The following is a 21,118-nucleotide window of genomic DNA, read 5'->3' on the forward strand; positions in this document are numbered from 1 at the left end:
TGGCCTAGCCAGTCTCCAGATCTCAACCCCATAGAAAATCTTTGGAGGGAGTTGAAAGTCTGTGTCGCCGACAGCCCCAAAATATCACTGCTCTAGAGGAGATCTGCATGGAGGAATGGACCAACATACCAGCAACGGTGTGTGCCAACCTTGTGAAGACTTACAGAAAACGTTTGACCTCTGTCATTGCCAACAAAGGATATATAACAAAGTATTGAGATGAACTTTTGTTATTGACCAAATACTTATTTTCCACCATTATTTGCAAATAAATTCTTTAAAAATCAGACTGGATTTTTTTTTCTCATTTAGTCTCTCATAGTTGAGGTCTACCTATGATGTCAATTACAGGCCTCTCTCATTTTTTTAAGTGGGAGAACTTGCACAATTGGTGACTGACTAAATACTTGTTTCCCCCACTGTATATATAGATATAAATAAGAATAATCATATATATATATATATTATTTACAAAGACTTATTATTAAATCATAAAATACTATAATACACAAAGACAACAAAGTGTGTATGTATCTCCCAAAGCACTTTAATTCTTCAACCAATTCATAACTACAATATTTCAGTACACAAAATAACAGAATATCCTCAATGACCTCCTCTAACATTCCCTTCCCTTTCAGACTGAACAGTAAATATACACGGAAACTGAGCTTGGGCTGAGCTTTAAATAATACCTGATAACATAAAATATCCCGCTCCACATCAGAAAGACACACGTCAACATAAGCTTAACATAAACATCTCCTTTTAAATACAGAATACAGGCTTTGTTCGTTCATTATTGCTGGAGAACACTGAAAAAACATGAGTTTAAAAAGTGTGCCAGGAATGCAACATCTAGTAACAGTAAAGGACGGATCGAGATCCAGATCCAGAACGAGAACCTCAAACAGGAAGCAGTAAGAGTGGGAGCAGACGCTCGAAACAGATTTTCAGCATATCGTACAGAGTTGCTCAGCGTGGGTTCCAGTAGGGGTGGGCGATATGGCAAAAATATCACAATATTAATTTAGGCACTTCTGCAACACATGATCAGATTTTATTTTGCTGATTGTTTGATCATTTAACACACTGAACTACAACCAACTGTGTAGTTGATCACACTGGTCACTAAAGGCCGCCGCACACCGGACGTGCCGTGCAGCATTGGTGAGATTTCTGAGAGCACCAATGAACATTCTATATGAACATGAACAATCCACGGGCCACGCCGCTTTGCCATCAGCAGCCGGAGTCTGAGAGAGCAGAACTGACTGAGTAGAGGGTGAGCTTTCCCCTCATCACTGCAATGTTGGGTCTGTTAGCTGGTGTGGTGGAGCTGACGACTCAGCCCTTTCCTTTGAGCAGGTCAGCTGCCTGGTGATGCAGCATTGACGGCAGTTTGAAAAGAGGAGGTGGCTGTTTTCACATGTATTACAGGAGACATGCATTAAGCTTGCTAGGGCAAGCTACGAATAGATGGGTTAGCTGTCAGTACCAAATTAGTGCCAGAAATTCTGTGGCTAGTGTTATATAGCTCTGGGTATTTCCCTATTTTGTTGATCAGCTTCTCCTCGCCCCACCCACAAGGGAGTAAGCCGTGGGGAGCCAGCTTACTCCAACTGAAATGTTTCTTTTAAAATAGTGCATTTAATGTAAATTTCAAGTCACAATACTGGATTTTTTATAATTATTTTGTTTTTGTATCGTTTTGCTTTTCATTTTCACACTGAGGAACTGAACAGTGTTCTTAACGGTCCCACGGATGTAGGCGCTGGTGTGCGTACCTATATGCACGTACATATAGTGACGGGGTGCAGCACAGCATGTCCGGTGTGCGATGGCCTTTAGTGTCTCTAATAACTAGAACTACACATGTACAGTCCTTATATTCCAGTCATTCCAGTCATTTAACATACACATGTACCAACTTCAGATCTGACTACAAGTGTGTCTCAAGAGTCCTAACAGAATTTCCCTCATCATTCTAAAATGTAAATGTAATATGGTGAGGGTAATTATATTTATATTTCTGATAATTGTATAATTAAATTTATGATCTAAAATTGTTAGATACACCCAAATAATTACAAGAGACCTAAAGCTGATAGAGAAGTGGCGTGTGTATGTAAATCACCTGTAACAGTGACCACACCACCAGTAGCTACATTGTTATTGGATGATTGTTAAATCCTGACAGTACTCCCAGAAATACAGCCAGAAAACTGCTCATCATGGAGCTCTGCAGGACTTAATGTACAAAAGACTATAATATCATTTATCACAATAAATTAGAATCATGATTAAACGTCATCATATTGACACATTGCCCACCTCTGGCTTCCAGTGAGATTCGGGAAAAGGAAAAGAGAAACTACAGCTTACAATCTTACAATATCTTGCATCGAGAAGCAGCACCATCACACCTCTACATCAGCAGTTCCCAAACCAGGGTCCTCAGGGACTTCTAGATGGTTCACATGTTTGCTCTCTTCACATCTTTATGTATTTGGAGCACGTCTAGGGTTCCCTGAGGAATGCTCTAAATCACTTGCATCCTTCAAATGTGCTAAAAACTCTAAACTAACATCTACTGTAACTTTACTACACAAGAAGCACTCCGACCATGATGTAGTTCATCATTCTGCGCTATGATAGCAGCCCACATTAACACATAAACTTATTAACATATTAACACATCAGTTCATTCAGAGAGCTCTGAAACGACGGGCACATTTAACTCTTTAACATGGATACACTCTGCTTTTGCTGAGTTTGTATAAATCATCTGCCACGTTTGAGCAGGAACGTTCAAATCAGAATAATCAAATCATTTCTGTTATGATTAAAATCACAATGCTTATAATTGGTCACTTTATTATTTCTTCGAGATCTACATTTACATTTAAGGCGTGGGGCAGACACTCCTTATCCAGAGTGATGTTCACTTCAATCGGCCTGCACTCTTAAAAAACTTTAGGGTGCTACAAAGGGTTCTCTGAGGGATGCCACAGCAGAGCTTCCATGAGGAACCATGTTGATAAAACAGACGAGCTGAGTGTAAAGAACCCTTTAATGGTTTAAAGTAGTATGTACATTTTCTTTACCAATTTAAAGGTTCTTCGTAGTGGCTCTTCTATGGCATTGCTCAAAGAACCATTTGTAGCACCTTGTGTGAGTGACAGTGGAGTTAGGAGTCTTGCCCACAGACTCTTGGTATAGTGGTATGGTGGGCCGGCCCACACTGGAACCGACACCCAACTTATCGGACTGTGCCCGTGGTTACAGAAACCGCCTTACAGTGTCATCACATCAAATAAAAAACAATAAAATAATGTTCCCTATGATTTCCCCATTACTATTTTACATTCTTAAATATGATCAATCATATCAAGGCCTGCTTTAGGGGACGGAGATTAAACCCAGTCAGGTAACATCAACAGTGATTTACCAATGAACTTCAACTAAGCTGAATCTGGGTTTAGGAAACCAGCTCCCCAGTAAAAAGCTCAGCTCAGCAGCGCACTACACACATCAGGATTTAGGTTTGAGGCCCATCTGTGCTATGTATTCCCTGCAAATTGGATCCAATTGAAGCTACAATCAGCTGTGCTGTCAGTGGGAGGGAGATACCAGGCGGCAGACACTTTCACCTTCTGTGTGGAGGAGAACACTACCAAAGTCACATCAGAACCTGTACATTACTGTGCAAAAATCCTGTATCTTGGCAGTAGATGTGCTTTTGCTTGCAAAAACATCCTTTATGCAATTGTTTAGACACCCCTGGTCAAATTATACACTTTTCCAATCAAAAAGTCCACATTTGCCCAGCCAACATGCTCATATGGGGCTCACATGGGTGGAACGTGGACTAGGTGGGTTCCAGGTGGGCATGGGCTCGAGTGGGTTTGTACATGTGTTGTTACTAGAACACATTGTTAAAGACCACCTTAATCTCACATGGGTCCCACTGAAATCCCATATTTATGTTTATTTATGTTTAACCCCTACTGGTCTCATACCTACTGGACCATATGTGGGGCCAACGTGGAACCCAAGGAGAAAAACATTGGTTGGGCTACCCATACAGGCCCCTAATTCCAATATTGGTGTTTTCCTCAGCAAATGAAGGAGACTACCCAAATAAATAGCTTTTACACCTAAACTCAGGTAGAAGACTTTTGAAGACCTTTGCACGGTGCTGTACATTTATGTAGCAAGATTTCATCCCAAGCCATTTTTAACTGTTTCTATTGGTCCATTAATCATGACCTACACAATGATGTTCTCCTCTGAACACACTGAAGCACTCCACAATGCTGTGTGTTAATGGAGTGGCTTCCTGAGCCAGTGCTACTACTCAGAGTAAGACTTAAAAAAATCCTATTATAAAAGTATTTCTATTCTCGTTTAATTTCTCTTTCCATACCGACCTCTAATGTACCACCTATAGCCTATTCCTTCAGTAACCAAGTTCCTTCAGCAGCCTGTAAAGAGTGCAAGACAGAGTAGTGTTGTTGTAGAGCATTAGTGCAGGACGGTGAGGTATTTCACAAAGCAGGATTTCTCAGTTTAAGTGCAGAGACATGCTTAAATGCCTGTCCGTGGTAATCAGATGTATGCTACAGATGCAGCAGACCCAGATTAGTTTGAAAAACAGTGAAGTATTCCTTTAAGCTCAGAGGCAAGCTTGTCCAACGGGGATCTGTATAATGATCTCTAGCTTTAGTTTTTGAGAAACCCTGCTTTGTGAAACACCTCCCAAGGCACAGAGTGGATGTAGTCAGCTCCAGTGTTACTGAAAGGCTCCCTGGACAGCGGAGGAGGCTGCAGTGGCTGCAGCAGTCTGGAAGGATCTGTTGGTGACGACGCCCTGAGAGAACTCCTCCTGGGCCTTCTGGAAGCTTGCGCCCGTCCGCCTGTACTTAGAGTGGACCTGCAGGAAAATGAGAGGACCAGGTCAGAGGGCAAGAAACTAGGCTGTAAGAATGAGGTAGAAGCTGGTTTGAAGGAATGTTTGAATGTATGAAAAAACAGTATTACTTAAACAGAGTTTAAATCAGCCGTGTTTGGAAGAAGGCCCATGCCTGAAGCTCTACCTAATCCAACAGCCTATTCATTTCCATCTCTACCTTCTAACATGAGCTTCAGCCTAAGTTCTCTCCTCAACTATCTGCAAACTCCAGTCATATGTTGAAGTCAATGTCTACAAATCATTTCCTCCAGGGTGAAGCCGATTTACCTCTGGGTAATACACCTTCAGAAGTACTATAGCATATAGTTTTACTAGAAAAAACAAACGCTTTAATCACTATTAACTAGACATTAAAACAAAAGAAGGCTGCTGACGTATTGTGACTCACACTTGACTTACCATTTTCAGCAAAATCACTGCCAGCACTGCATTGACTGTGAAGAACCCAGCCACCACCATCATGAACACAGCAACTGGAAGATTGTTTCTGATCACAGAGATGGAGGAGATCCAACCACTGAAAAATAAGCAGCATCACAGTGATGTAACAGCCGTCCACACTTTTAAACAATATGTAATGTACTGAAGTGGGCCCACACTTCAGTTCTTCACCCCCATAACTCATTAGTCTCCTGGAAGTATTGATCTACCATGTATCAGTAGCGGTCGATATTCAGCCCAAACATGCAATAATTTAGCCGAAACTTGCAATGTGATTCATAAGACACAAGTCACAAGACACTGCAGTCCCTCATTCAACCGCTAGATGGGAATAAGGACCTTGCTCACAGCAGTCAGTGCTTAAATCTGCTCCAAGTGCTGAACGCCTAAAGTCTGCCACCATATTTGACTAAAACTTACATATTAGTAGAATGTGTAAAAGTAATGAGTCTCGTGGGGGAAGCAGAGTGAAGGCTTTTAACACCACTAACCAGATACTCCTCCCGAGAGTACATCACTCTGCCCAATACAGTGAGTATCAGAGCACAGCAGAGCTAGCAACCTCCACTAACCACGCTCTCACAGCGAGTTCTTAGAATCTGTCTTAATAAAACAAAGCATGCATGTCTAGAACGTAGCGTTGTATTAAACAGTATCTGGTTAGTGGTGCAATTCTTCAGTATAACGATATTTTCTTGTACCCCTAGTAAGTAAGTCATATACAAGTATACCAAACTGGTCTTTTTTACAGCCTAACTATTTCCAATATGCAACAAAGCAGAGCCAGCAGAGCACCACCTGGGGCAGTGAGGGAGGCAAGTGCCTTATCCCAAAGACCATACCCAAAACTTACAGTTGGACCTGTGACTGAAACCGAACACCTTCTGGTTGCTGGCTTACTTCAATTACGCTATCACCAGGATACCAACAACCCCTTAATTACTGTGATTAATTACTGAATATCAACCCAAAGTCAATCACTGGGAAATAGCTAAAAAAAACATAAGCCTTTCCATGCACACACTGTATGCACACACTGTCCTACTGCAAAAAAAAAAAAAAAAAAAAAAAAAAAAAAAGGGAGGGGGGGGGGGGGATTTATGATGATTTATGATGAAGGTAAATCCACTCACACACCCAAACAGTGAACAGTGCACACTGCAGCAGACCAGAGAGTAAGGATGTGCATGAAAAGAGAACAAAAGATGCTCATACCTAACAAGCATGCTGTCTCACACACACACATCACACAAGTTAAAAGGCCCTCAGGAGCAGAGACGCTAAATTAAAGTGCATTTACAAACCTGTTTCCCCACCTGGGGATTCCCACACTCTGAATGATGTACACGATCACTTGGAAGGAGAAGATGAAGAAGAAAAAGAAGAAACTGAAGGAACTGTCCGACCTGTCACCCAAAACACAAGACGCAGAAAGATGCACACAGTCATTTAAACAAAATGACAATATCAGCGTCGTCATACTGCAGACGTGCCAATAGCTGATATATTTCATGCAAATACACTACATGTCCAAATGTTTGTGGACAACCCTTCTAATGAATGCATTCAGCTACTAGAAGTAGCACAGTTGTGCAAATGCATACACACACAGAGCTTGTCTAGTCCCTGTAGAAAAATAATGTTATGCATTTAATGTTCAGCAAGACGTTCTGGAAACACTGTGACGTAAATTTGGCAACGTTCACAGAAAATATTTGGTCGGCCCATTTTTGCTCAAATAACTTAATGCAGCAATATTACACAGCAAAATTTGGTATGTCTCACACCTGATCTCTTCCTACTGTCGGGAAGTGGAATTTATGCTCTGGGACGCCATTAAAGGACAAGCACATATGACTCGAGTTATGCAGTGTTACACAGGTCTCACGAGCGATCCCCTGCCAAAGCTACACAGTTCAGTTAGCAGAGTGCCGAGCCCAGAGCAGCCAGGATAGAGGCGCTACCCTTTCTGTTACAGACCAGTGGAGCAGCAACATGATTTTGATCTGTTATTTTAAGCTAAAAATGCTACATAACGTTGCTTGAATAAGAAGATGATTCTTAAATGTTAAAGAAGCACCGAACACTCTCTCTCTCTCCAGTTGAGATGATTTTAACACTAAAATGGTGTTGGGAAACTGGGCGCTGGAAAGTCCAAAAAGTTACACCCTGTAAATGTTTACTGGACTAAAATGGGGGCTTTCCTGGAATGTTGTGAGGACATCATATAATATGTATTCGCTTTCACCTTTAAAGCCATTCTGAGGTTGCTCCAACGATCGTTTTGTTAGCTAGGATGCTGTTATCTACAAACAGGGACAATGGTACGAATATCAGGTACGTAGCACTGCTACTGTTTTCAACTACACAAGTCTCCTTAGATAGCAGTGTGTAATACAGTGTCAGAAACCACACAAGCAAGTGTATTTGATACTAAACTAGCTAAATATCAACTAGCACATGGCTAAAAGAGCACACCTCAGACACCGGATATGATAGATCTGATTTCTGGATCACTGCTTTACGTTCAACTCACTTGAAGGCCTTGTAGACAGGCCTGTACCAGCAGACGAAAGCTCCAGGGCTGAAGAGAATGAACCAGAGGATGGAGAGGCCGAAGTCTATCCCATACTGAGCGTCCACAGTGAAGTAGGCCAGACACGCCAGCAGGTTGAGGAACAGCGTCACACAGTGATCTGCGGGCCAGCAAGAATGAACAGAAATGTGTACAATCATTCACAGAGTTCAGTTTGTGAAATGTTTGCTTTGAACAAGTCTCAGAGTAAACACAGGTCAAGACGGCCGTGTGTGATAAAGATTCCTCACACATACACTATATGGACAAAAGTATTGGGACACCTGCTCATTCATTGTTTCTTCCACAATCTAGGGTCCTAAAAAGAGTTTATCCTGCTTTTGTTGGAGTAACTGTCTCTACTGTCCAGGAATGAAGGCTTTTTACTAGAGTTTGAAGCACTGCTGAGAAGATTTGATCTGAGAAGTAGTGAGGGCAGGATATTGGATGATCACCACCCCACCTCATCCCCAACGCTCTAACTTATGCCATTTACATTTATGGCATTTAGCTGATGCTCTTATCCAGAGTGACTTACAAGGTTACTTGTATTACAGAGAAGGGCCAATGTAGTCTTAGGAGTCTGGTCCAAGGACTCCTGTATTGGTATAGCACAACACAGTCACCCAGACCGGGAAACAAACCCTGGTCTCCTACATGGTGTGGTAGCTCACTAGCAGGTAGTGGTGTTATCTGTTGCACTGCACCAACCAAAACCACATGGTTGGCACCATGCCTAATTTTTGTTCATGTTTATCTGAGACATCTATTCTATTGGCAGTCCTTCTCTAAAGGTGACAGCTTCTCTAAAGCTGTGTGTGCATTTGCACATCATCATATGGTTTCTGTTTAGCACCTGTTTTCATCTGATTTCTCCCACAGGAATGTTATCCAGAATTCTGTGGGACCATCTTCGGTTTTCATGTCACACAGCATGCACCTGGAATACCCTAGCAACCATTAGATAGGGCAAAGCAACTACCTAGCAGTACCAACCATGTAACAACTACCTAACAACAACCTAGCAACCATTTGAGAAACCATAGTGATTACCTAGCAACCACACAACATAACATGCACCTTGAATACCCTAGCAACCATTAGATAGGGTAAAGCAACTACCTGGCAGTACCAACCACAAAACAACTACCTAACAACAACCTAGCAACCATTAGGGACACTATAGTGATTACTTAGCAACCACACAGCATAGTATGTACCTTGAATACTTCAGTAATCATTAGATATGGCAAAGGAACTGCCTGGCAGTACCAATCACGTAACAACTACCTAACAATAAACCTAACTACCATTAGGTAAACGACAGTGATTACCTAGCAACCACGCAGCATAACATGCACCTTTAATACCCTAGTAACCATTAGATATGGCAAAGCAACTACCTAGCAGTACCAACCACAAAACAACTACCTAACAACAACCTAGCAACCATTAAGGACACCATAGTGATTGCCTAGCAAAAGCATGGCAACCACCTACCAACCTTATGGTAACTGCTCAGCAATAGCAGAACAACCACCTTGCAGCACGTAAGCTGTACATATCTAAAGCGTGTACTTACACATCCAGAGGTAGTACATCATCTTGCAGACTTTTTGGAATTCCAGGGGGATCTCCTCATTGAAGTCCTGGTAGAAGCATGGCTTTATTGGTAAGAACTTGGGCAGCGGTGGCCAGTTGTTTTCTTTGCCTGTAAACAGTGATTTATTGTTTAAATTTCTCTTTTGTAGCAGGGTGATCAAGCTTTTATCTGTATGATCTGGCTCTGCTCACCCCTGGCCGTGTCTCTGCTCTGGAGCTCCTCCTCTTTTCGCTGCAGCTCGGCTGCTTTCCTCTCCAGCTCGGCCTGCTGCTTCAGGAGCTCTGCCTGAGCGGCAGCTGCAGTCGCCTGCACAACACAGCGCACAGGCTCAGTTACAACATCTTCTTCTAATACAGAGTAGCAACACTACATGGCAATTTTCTTAAAAATAGCAGCTTTCAGAATCATGGTGATCTTCCACTGACTGCGGCATCTCGGTCATTCCCACTCCAGGCTGGAAACGCTGATACTGCACAACAGAACTTTGGTGGATCTGCATGTTGAGTAACCCGAACATATATTAGTGTAAAATTACTCTACCGCCTCGGTCCACACGCTCCTTTACCTTCAGACCTCTGTATTTCTCAGCTTGTCAACAAATAATTGAGAACAGAAGCATGTCCATAAGGCGTGATTTGTATTTACTGCAGTGGAGTAAAAGTGGATTAAACTCTCTGTACACTACTGTAGGGGGAGCCCAAGAGCAAAAAATACCAATTCAAAGGACAATTATGCCAATTAGGCCGCAGCATCACTGGGACAAAACCTGCAGTCTCCTGATGATAGAGCCAACGCTTAGGCTGTTGCACCACTCTGAGACACGTCTTTTTAAACTCATGCTAATGCAGCAGCATTGGACAGCTTAGCGCTCTTGGAGGAGAACACTAACTGCCAATTCTCTTACATCAGCTAACAGACGCTCACACTAGCCAGCATCATGCTGAATGGTGGGGGAGAGGGAGGGCCATCTTAGAGAGACTCTCTAAGACGCCTGGAGTTTTTTTTTTACAGATGGCATTCCCTCACATCGCACCTTCATACTGCACTGAACTGCATGAAGGCAATTCAGTAATTCAGATGAACGGCTAGTTTTGCACTGTTTAAATCAATTATAAATATAGCTGATAGTAAAATATACACTATTTGGACAAAAGTATTGGGACACAGCTCTTAATCATTGAATTCAGGTGCTTTATTCAGTCCCCCCCCCACCCCAAAGTGGCAGACTACGCAAAGTTAGAGCCGCAAAGACCAACCAAGAGACCAACATTTAAAATGAAATGTCATAAAAGCTCATGTAGGGGTAATGTGTATGTGTCCCAATACTTTTGCCCATATAGCATTTTGCAGCCAAAATGAAACTACTGGACATGTAGTTTCTACATTTCTGAAGTACATGATTTCCAGAATACAGTGTTTGTGCCCATAAGCCTCCGAGATCTCAGAGGAGAGGAGAGGAGAGGAGAGGAGAGTCTGAGGTAAACTGACCCGAGGACTGGGCTCCACTGTGGGCTGCAGTACAGCAGGCTGAGAGGCGGCTGTAACAGGTATGGTGCTTCCACTGAGATCATCCTTTAACAGAGAGCAGGGAGAGAGAGAGAGAGCAGGGAGAGAGAGAGAGAGAGAGAGAGAGAGAGACAGAGAGAGAGAGAGAGAGAGAGAGAGAGAGAGAGATAACGCTAATGTTTTGCATGTCATTCATACACATAACTGAAAGAGACTGTCACACACTAGTCTTTATTTTTCTCCAGCTTTGACAGTCCTTTGACATTACCTTGAGCCATAATCTAGTCTGATCATGTGAAATAAGGGTGGTACATGTCTCAACAAGGCTTTCAAGTGTCTTACCAAGGCCCTGGCTGAGAATGGGTTGAACTCCTCTATTCCCTCTGTGTTAGTGTTCGTCACCTGGGTCACTGACGGATCCTGACAAGATATCCAAGAGCATCAACATGAATACAGGTTTAAACCCAGGCTGTTTGAAAGTAGGAGGAAGCATTAAACTACGTTTAATAAAGCATCATCTTATTTAGACTGACGAAATAAATTAAAAAAGGCCCACTTTATCAGCATCAGATATTAATAATGCAGGGGTTCATCAGCAGAGATCCTGTTGTTCCTGTCTTTGGTATATTTGGGAGATTTTAAGCATGTTATACAGGTATAGAGGGGTTACCCACAATACAACAGGAACCACCAACGTATTAGTTAATTATCAAATATTCTTACTTTGTCTTTTTTGGAAAAAGATCCAAAAGTTTGAGCTGAGGTATTACCAAAATAAATAACATACTCAGCAAGCTGGACACATTATAATTTTATATTATAGATCTAAACATCACTTTAATGCTGTTATAAGCAAGAGAAACCATTAAAATGTTTATTAAAGTATCAACATAAGTGTTGCCTTCAGATACACACACACACACACATACACATACATTGATATTTATTGATTTTCATGAATAATGAGCTTATGAGTAATGGCATTAAAATATAATCTAATGATAAGTGTGAATGTAATTAATTAACATCATTAATACTTTGTTATTAAATCATTATAAAATATTTAGTTTAGTAAATATGAATTATACACACACTAATATATATATAAATATATTTATATATTAGTGTTTTATTATATTATATATATACACATTGATATTTAATGATTTTTTCATGAATAATGGCATTAAAATATAATCTAATGATAAGTGTGAATGTAATTAATTAACATCAATAATACTTTGTTATTAAATCATTATAAAATATTTAGTTTAGTAAATATGAATTATACACACACTAATATATATATAAATAGATTTATATATTAGTGTTTTATTATATATATATATATATATATATATATATATATATATATATATATATAGAGCTGTAAAGCACTATTTAATAAATACTTTATTATATTTCAATACTGTAAAGGTGTTTCCTCGTCTGTGTGTCAGTGAAACAGATATACACTACAGAACTCTTCTATATGAGCATTAACCCTGCAGCTCTGGAGAGGCTTTCTCTCTAAGTGAAGCCCTAAGGAAACACCTGAACACCATCCTGCAGATCCCATTACACCCCACAGCTCCCACTGACAACACCCAGCATCGCCACCGCAGACACAAGAGGGGTCAGTAAAGGGGGGGTTCAGGGTCAGTATTAAACACCTAATCAGTAAATCTAACATTACTCTACACTCAGGACTGGAATTAAATATGAAGGTAATTAAAGCTAATCTATATTTAATAGCAATACTAGCTAGTTGAATGCAGCGCACTTCCTCGATCGGCCCCAGCTCGTCATTGGTTTACGTTTCTACCAAGTCCAATTTGATTGGCCAAGCGACCTGTCAATCTCACCGAGGTTGTTGAAAAGGCGGGGCCTACCGGAGGCCGAAACCAACCAAACTAACAGGTTTCGCTCACAAAGTTTGCGGCTCTTAAACGAAGCTCGGTTACCGATTTAGGGAAGAGTGAAAGTGCGGCTCTGTCGCTCTTTACCTGGAAAGGGTTGACATCGACTGGATGGACGAAGGGGTTGCTGTCGAACCCAGACATGTTGGCCTCAGGTAGCTGCAGTACAGGTGTATCACTCGCTGCTGTTGGCACCTGCCCGCTTCGTGAACGAGTCATGAACGAGTCGACCGTCTAAAACAGGTTTCCTTAGAACACATTGAATCAGTTCATCGAACCGATTCACCAGCTTATTCATTGTTTTGAAGCGTGTTCGTGTTACCGGGTAAACATTTTCATGACTGCTGGAATCTTTACAGTCTAATCCTTCACAATTTAACTCCAGTAATTATAATAATAACATCATAAGAATAACCTCTGCAGTTTTAGTTTTCTGTCGCGTTTATGCTCGACATCCTTTTAAATCAGATTAGTGAGGACATTCAGAGGTAGCGGACACTGAAGTGATCTTTTTATTTAGAGAAAATTGCCTTTATTCACGTTTACAGAATAAACGAAAATAAATAATTGAATCAGATACAATTCATCGAATCAGGCAGTTCAAAGGAATCGGCTCGCTGAACTGAATCGGCCAACGCACCGCCTCTCGCGCAGGCGTGCTGACAAACCTCCTCACGTGACTCTCCCGGTTCCAGTCGCTCAGGTTGGACCAGCAGTGAGAGAGAGAGAGAGAGTGTGTGTGAGAGAGAGAGAGTGTGTGTGAGAGAGAGAATGAGTGTGTGAGAGAGAGTGTGTGAGAGAGAGAGAGAGAGAGAGTGTGTGTGAGAGAGAGTGAGAGAGAGAGTGTGTGAGAGAGTGAGAGAGAGAGAGAGAGAATGAGTGTGTGAGAGAGAGAGAGAGAGAGAGAGTGTGTGAGAGAGAGAGTGAGAGAGAGAGTGTGTGAGAGAGTGAGAGAGAGAGAGAGAGAATGAGTGTGTGAGAGAGAGAGAGAGAGAGTGTGTGAGAGAGAGAGAATGAGTGTGTGAGAGAGAGTGTGTGAGAGAGAGAGAGAGAGAGAGTGTGTGTGAGAGAGAGTGAGAGAGAGAGTGTGTGAGAGAGAGAGAGAGAATGAGTGTGTGTGTGTGTGTGTGAGAGAGAGAGTAAATGAGAGAGAGAGAGAGAGAATGCGTGTGTGAGAGAGAATGAGTGTGTGAGAGAGTGTGTGTGTGTGTGAGAGAGAGAATGAGTGTGTGAGAGAATGAGAGAGTGTGTGTGAGAGAGAATGAGTGTGTGAGAGAGAGAGAATGAGTGTGTGAGAGTGTGTGTGAGAGAGAGAGAATGAGTGTGTGTGTGAGAGAGTAAATGAGAGAGTGTGAGAGAGAATGAGAGAAAATGAGTGTGAGAGAGAATGAGTGTGTGAGAGAGAGAATGAGTGTGTGAGAGAATGAGTGTGTGTGAGAGAGAATGAGTGTGTGAGAGAATGAGTGTGTGTGTGAGAGAATGAGTGTGTGTGAGAGAGAATGAGTGTGTGTGAGAGAGAATGAGTGTGTGTGAGAGAGAATGAGTGTGTGAGAGAGAATGAGTGTGAGAGAGAATGAGTGTGTGAGAGAATGAGTGTGTGAGAGAGAGAATGAGTGTGTGAGAGAGAGAATGAGTGTGTGAGAGAATGAGTGTGTGTGTGAGAGAATGAGTGTGTGTGAGAGAGAATGAGTGTGTGTGAGAGAGAATGAGTGTGTGAGAGAGAATGAGTGTGAGAGAGAATGAGTGTGTGTGAGAGAATGAGTGTGTGTGAGTAAGAGAATGAGTGTGTGAGAGTAAGAGAATGAGTGTGTGAGAGAGAATGAGAGAGAGAGAATGAGAGAGAGAATGAGTGTGTGTGAGAGAATGAGAGTGTGTGTGAGAGAATGAGAGTGTGTGAGAGAGAATGAGTGTGTGAGAGAGAGAATGAGTGTGTGAGAGAATGAGAGTGTGTGTGAGAGAGAATGAGAGTGTGTGTGTGTGAGAGAGAATGAGAGAGTGTGTGAGAGAATGAGTGTGTGAGAGAATGAGAGAGAGAGTGTGTGTGTGAGAGAGAATGAGAGAGAGTGTGTGAGAGAGAATGAGAGAGAGTGTGTGAGAGAGAATGAGTGTGTGTGTGAGAGAGAATGAGTGTGTGAGAGAGAATGAGTGTGAGAGAGAGAATGAGAGTGTGTGTGAGAGAGAATGAGTGTGCGTGTGAGAGAGAATGAGTGTGTGTGAGAGAGAATGAGTGTGTGAGAGAGAATGAGTGTGAGAGAGAATGAGTGAGAGAGAATGAGTGTGAGAGAGAGAATGAGTGTGTGTGAGTAAGAGAATGAGTGTGTGAGAGAATGAGTGTGTGAGAGTAAGAGAATGAGTGTGTGAGAGTAAGAGAATGAGTGTGTGTGAGAGAATGAGTGTGTGAGAGTAAGAGAATGAGTGTGTGAGAGAGAATGAGAGAGAGAGAATGAGAGAGAGAGAATGAGTGTGTGTGAGAGAATGAGAGTGTGTGAGAGTGTGAGAGAGAGAATGAGTGTGTGAGAGAGAGAATGAGTGTGAGAGAGAATGAGAGTGTGAGAGAGAATGAGAGAGTGTGTGAGAGTGTGAGAGAGAGAATGAGTGTGTGAGAGAGAATGAGAGAGAGTGTGTGAGAGAGAATGAGAGAGAATGAGAGTGTGAGAGAGAGAATGAGTGTGTGAGAGAGAATGAGAGAGAGTGTGTGAGAGAGAATGAGAGAGAGTGTGTGAGAGAGAATGAGAGAGAATGAGTGTGAGAGAGAGAATGAGTGTGTGAGAGAGAATGAGAGAGAGTGTGTGAGAGAGAATGAGAGAGTGTGAGAGAGAGAATGAGTGTGTGAGAGAGAATGAGAGAGAATGAGAGAGTGTGAGAGAGAGAATGAGAGTGTGTGAGAGAGAATGAAGCTTTCACACCTTTACGTCGTCTAATCTCACCTAATAAAAACGTCTCCCAGATGTTTACAACACGTCTAAACTCCGCTACAGTAAACAGACAGCACTGACTGATGAATCAAGACTTAAAGAATGAAGTAAATAACTTTACAAACATTAACATTTAAAAACATAACAACAATTACGCAATTATTAAAACATAACTGAAAATAAATAATTATCACGCTGATCTTTAATATGTAAAGTAAAAGTAAATAATTATCATTGTTAATGTAATAATCTTTTTTATTTAGTAAATGATTATATATTTTTACTAAAGTGCTCATTATTGCTGCTTTTTGAAAGATTTATGTGTAGTTTTACAGAATGGCCTGTCAGACACATTTAAGTAAATATGATATTTGATAAATAAAATAACCTTATGATAACAATCTGTAAGTAAATAATGATTATTAATGATTTCTGTTTAGTAAATATTAATTGTACAAATGTACATAAACATACAAATGTTTGTGGACACCCATTCTAAAGAATGCATTCAGCTAAATTATGCATGCACACACACAGACACACAGCTTGTCTAGTCCCTGTAGAGAAGTACTGCCAATAGATTAAGACTCTCTGGAGCAGAAAAACATGAATCTGTGACCATGCTGCCTAATGCCAGGTGTGGGCTAGAGGGGTGTAAAGCCCCCCAGCATTGAGCTGTGGAGCAGTGGAAGAGCTGTGTTCTCTGAATGATGGTTGGTGCTCCATTCGATATGTTTCGGATGTGGGGTGTAGTGATCATCCAAGATCCTGACCTTACTAACTGCTCTCATCACTGAATGCAATCAAATCCTCACAGCAATGCTCCTAAATCTAGTAGATCAGGATACTTTCTTGTCACAGTGGCTCAGATTCTTATGCTTGCCCATTTCTCCTGCTTTTAACTGACCACCTTCAGCAACTGACTGTTCACTTGCTGCCTAATATATCCCACCCCTGGACAGCTGCCATTGGAACCATATAGTTAGTGGTTTTAATGTTATGGCTGATTGGTGAATAGCTAGTCAGTGGTTAATTAGGACAGACATTTTGGCAACACCCCATCCTTTCTTTGTGTGAACAGGGTTTTTCTGAGCACACGCTGTATACACACACACACACACACACACACACACACACACACACACACACACACACACACACACACACACACGTAAAGAAGTAAACACTCGGACACTGTTCCAGCTTTAATTTAATAAGCTGATACATTTTTTTGTTCAAAATGTTTGTTTTTCCTTTTCGTTTACAACCACTGACATCATTTTCATCTTTTGGTAAAAAACACTTCTCTAAATGCACTTTATATACACACACACACACACTCACACACACACTCACACACACCTCTGCATAACGGAACATAATGCTGAGGAGGGGATTGTGCACTTCGCTCAGTCCTGCAGGCAGCGTGGCTACGGCCAACAATGAAAGATTATACCTCAGACAGGAGAGATTAGGAGATAGCATCAGTTCACACGACAGGGCGTCTTTTTCACATGTATTGTAAGTGTGTGTGTGTGTGTGTGTGTGTGTGTGTGTGTGTGTGTGTGAAAAGCAGGCCTTCGGTGAATAGCACACTCCCTTCAGCACTATACCATGATGTCAAACGCCAAAACCATATGGAAACGAGGCTCTGCACAAACACCTTCAGGTGAAAAGTCTGAGGATATTCCAGTGGGCTTACAGAGGGGCTTAGCAGAGAATAGCTTGGTTTGGATGCAATTCTTAAATTTCAATGTAAGTCAATGTAAAAAGGTTTTATTCCAAATCATTTTGGAGCATTTCTATTGGTCCATTTATCCTAAAATTTAGAGATAATGTAAAGAACATCTGCCAAATTCAAACTGTCAAAAAGTAAGAAATTGCGTGTGTGTTTCGGGTCATGTCTGGAAAATGATAGTCATGTGGGAACTGAGTGTAGTGATGCTCTTCAGACAGCAGACTAGTCAATCCATATCCCTTTGAGGAAAGTACTGCTAATGATGTAGTCAAAAGGACGGGACGCGTTTATGGAAGCTCAATCATTGAGCACAACTTTGGCTTCATCTTGAGACTGGTGGCAGGCAAACATGCAGGTCCACAATGGGACTTGACTCAGTCACACACGGTCGTTTTTGCTCAGTAACACAGCTGTACATATGCTAAACGTGTAAAAAAAAAAAAAAAAAAAAAAAAAAAAAAGGACAGGACTGCTGGATGAGGATTTCTACAGTAGGCTGTGATTTAAAACACTGCTGAGTCTTCATTTAGCCGGGATCCGCTGGTCTATTAACACACCAGCTAGCTTGGTCCCTTTGATGCCAAGAATACCCTCCACACAAAACAACACCAAAACAAAAAAGCAGCGAAAACTTCAAACACCATCAAGTGGTTTTCACATAATTATACAGACACTCCTTCTCACACACACACACACGCACACACACACACACACACACTACATGTTCATACACACACCCACTCGCACATGGCCACTGTCTGCTCCCATACATCGCTTCTTTTCCAAATGTATCCGTGACAGGCAGAAGATAAATACATGAATTTAACAACCCAGAAAAAAACCACTGGTGTTCCGGCTTTATACATTTTTATATCACATAGTATATTTTTATATATTTATATTTATATATTTATATATATATATATATATATACCATGTCATTAAAATTTATTAAATAGGCTTGGGAGCAAAAATACATACATGTAATTATAGAGCGCGCTGCTTACATGGTTATAAACTGTAAACTTCAAAAGCAGCCAATGGTTTCGCTTGAGTTTGTGGAGTGTGCACTATCAATGGCTTTGTCTCCTGGATCTGCAACGGCAACTCGGATGTGCATCTGCTGTGGAGAGCCGGCTGTAGCTGAGTGCATCCTGCCGCCTTTGCCTCCCTCTGCTTCTTATTCCCTTTACCCTGTCTATGCGCTCCACCCAGCTCCTGAATCTGCAAACTTTAAATGTGCAGCCACATCGCACGGCACTTCACTCCCAGCAGAGCCTCTCCGATCCCCGTCGTCCTGCCTCTCCATGGACATGGCACTTCGGGACTGTTCTGCTGGCTCACGGACATGGACGGGGACAGGGGCGCTGATGAGCGAGCTAGCGAGGGAAAAGAAAAAAACGAAACAAAACAGAGTGGCTCTCTGACCGGAGGAGTGGCCACCGTGGCTTTCATACCATGAATTCGTTGGTGCCGTACAACACTAGCTGTTGTGGCGGTAGGTCCGGTTCTCTCTTGTGGTGGCTCCCGCCTTCCGGAGGGTCACGGTGCCTCAGGGGTGAGTACTTGGTCCCCCGCAGTTTCTGTTTGCCCTTCTCCGGGTTAAACGTGCCCCGGCTGGTGAAGCGTGGCCTCTCCTCGCTGTCCTGCAGATCGGAAGCATCCGGGCCGTCATCAGCCAGGCCAGAGCGGAACAAGCCAGGCGAAGGTGATTTAGTGCGCAGGTGGAAGCGGTAGGACGAGGGGGCTGGGTGCAGATGAGACGAGGAGACGGATGAGGCTGTAGAGCCAGAGTCAACGGAGTCCAGTGAGTCAGGCTGCCTCCGCAAAATTCGCCTGCTCTTGCCCTCAGACTTCTTGGGTCGGGTGGCGGCCAGCGCTGGGCCTCTCTCTGAAAGGTAGAGAGGCATGATGTGGTCAGCAAACAGCACAGTGAAGAGCTGATACAACAAAACAGTGTAGAGAACTCTCACAGGTACACAGAAACATACCAGAGAAGTCAGAAGTGGCACCTTCAGAGTCAACGTTCAGATTCTCAGAGCTGTCTGCAGTCCCTATAGACGCCTCTGACTCCAGAGTCTCATCATCTGAAGCTCGTGGCTCCAAGGACAGCATCTCGAAAGTCAGCTCCTCCCTACAGAGTTAAGAACAACATTTCAGCTTTCTCTATAAAAGCAGCAATCAGTAATATAAAACAATTGCTGTAAACAGACCCATTTTTATTTATTTATTAATAAAAAAACAAAAGACAGACATATAATGTTGGACGTAGGTCTAGACGATATGTCCTAATGTTTAGTGTTGTGGACACCCCTTTTACTGAATGCTAAGTTCAAGCATCCATTGCTGATACAGATGTGCAAAACACACAGCTTGTCTAGTCCTTGTAGAGGAGTACTGCCAATAGAAAAGGACTCTCTGGAGCAGATAAACTTGAACCTGCTGGCACAATGCATTATAATGCCCGGCATAGGCTAGAGGGGCATAAAGCCCCCAATAGCACTGAGCATACTGAGGTAAACTATGGTACTGTAAAACATACTGATTTAAATAAATAAATAAATAAATAATCACACAGCATAGAGCAGCACTGGAACAGAGGAACTGTGCTCTCTGAAATGATGGTGCTCCAATCAGTGTTCTTGGGATGAGTTGAGGATGAGGTGAGGTGGTAATTACTAAACATCCTGACCTTAATGACACTCTTGTCGCTGAATGCTATCAAAACCTTACAGCAATGCCCCAAATTTAGTAGAAAGTCTTCCCTGGACAGTAGAGACAGTTATTCCAACAAAAGCAGGAATGGCAATAATTGAGCAGGTGTCTCAGTATTTCATTCATACAGTGTCTGTATTTGTGTGTTTGTGTATGTAGCCAGATTTACAGCAAAAATGAAGATACGTTTTTGTATAACAACGACAATGTGTACAACTGAGAATGCCACATATTTTAAAAGTGGTGATCAAATCTCTTAAATGTTGTTAATACATAATAACAGCATTTATTTATCATGTAGTAATTGTTTCCCCAACATACTGAATTAAACATATGGTGTGTAAACTGTGTAGTAGTGAACTACATTTAAACCTCTATAGCTTAAGCTGTTATCGTATATAGAATACACAATGCCTTACGTATCATTAATAGGACATGTGAGTCCAAACTTTTGAACAGCAGTGGTTGCACACTCACTTCTCTTTCTGCAGGCTCTCAATCTGTTCAGTGAGAACCTTCTCTTCCTGCTGCATGGCGGCCTGCTGCTGCTCCGTCACCTCTGGGTCTCTACCTGCTTCCTCATCTCCACTCTCCTCCATGGCCTCGGGGGCACAGGGAGAGCGAGGACTGACCGGAGGAGAAGGTGTGTGATGGCTCACCCTTCGCACTCTCCCCTTACCCTGCCAAACACAAAGCACACAGCATTAGTTTAGTTGCAGCTGTTGGCTGCT

General features: G+C 42.1%; 2 protein-coding genes across 7 annotated transcripts in view; both read right to left on the minus strand.

Moving 5' to 3' along the window:
• Nucleotides 1–527: 527 nt before the first annotated feature.
• scamp2l (secretory carrier membrane protein 2, like) lies at nucleotides 528–13,235 on the minus strand. The gene is made up of 9 exons (XM_072660783.1): nucleotides 13,107–13,235; nucleotides 11,443–11,520; nucleotides 11,083–11,166; nucleotides 9,786–9,900; nucleotides 9,574–9,702; nucleotides 7,953–8,112; nucleotides 6,721–6,822; nucleotides 5,375–5,492; nucleotides 528–4,936 (listed from the first exon to the last, which is right to left on the minus strand). Exons 1-9 carry the CDS (start codon nucleotides 13,161–13,163, stop codon nucleotides 4,796–4,798), a joined length of 984 nt encoding a protein of 327 aa, XP_072516884.1. The 5' UTR covers nucleotides 13,164–13,235; the 3' UTR covers nucleotides 528–4,795.
• A 4,225-nt stretch (nucleotides 13,236–17,460) lies between these two features.
• The window catches only part of myo9aa (myosin IXAa), a 131,047-nt gene continuing 127,389 nt past the window's right edge, over nucleotides 17,461–21,118 (minus strand). For all 6 annotated transcript variants that reach the window (XM_072660959.1, XM_072660961.1, XM_072660962.1 and 3 more), the window contains 3 exons: nucleotides 20,865–21,067; nucleotides 19,664–19,806; nucleotides 17,461–19,563 (listed from right to left, as the gene is read on the minus strand). In XM_072660959.1, coding sequence (XP_072517060.1) covers nucleotides 19,124–19,563; nucleotides 19,664–19,806; nucleotides 20,865–21,067 — 786 coding nt within the window. In that variant the 3' untranslated portion in view covers nucleotides 17,461–19,123. The remainder of the gene's footprint in view (nucleotides 19,564–19,663; nucleotides 19,807–20,864; nucleotides 21,068–21,118) is intronic.

The sequence above is a fragment of the Salminus brasiliensis genome, chromosome 17, assembly GCF_030463535.1.
Source record: "Salminus brasiliensis chromosome 17, fSalBra1.hap2, whole genome shotgun sequence".
Taxonomy (NCBI): domain Eukaryota; kingdom Metazoa; phylum Chordata; class Actinopteri; order Characiformes; family Bryconidae; genus Salminus; species Salminus brasiliensis.

What these genes read in the sequence shown, in the direction of transcription:
- scamp2l (XM_072660783.1), bottom strand. Translation starts at nt 13,163, where the DNA reads ATGTCTGGGTTCGACAGCAACCCCTTCGTCCATCCAGTCGATGTCAAC. An exon ending in GAGCAGAGACACGGCCAGGG is followed by an intron (nt 9,703 to 9,785) that starts GTGAGCAGAGCC and finishes CACTGTTTACAG; the next exon opens with GCAAAGAAAACAACTGGCCA. An exon ending in GATGTACTACCTCTGGATGT is followed by an intron (nt 8,113 to 9,573) that starts GTAAGTACACGC and finishes GCTGGCCCGCAG; the next exon opens with ATCACTGTGTGACGCTGTTC.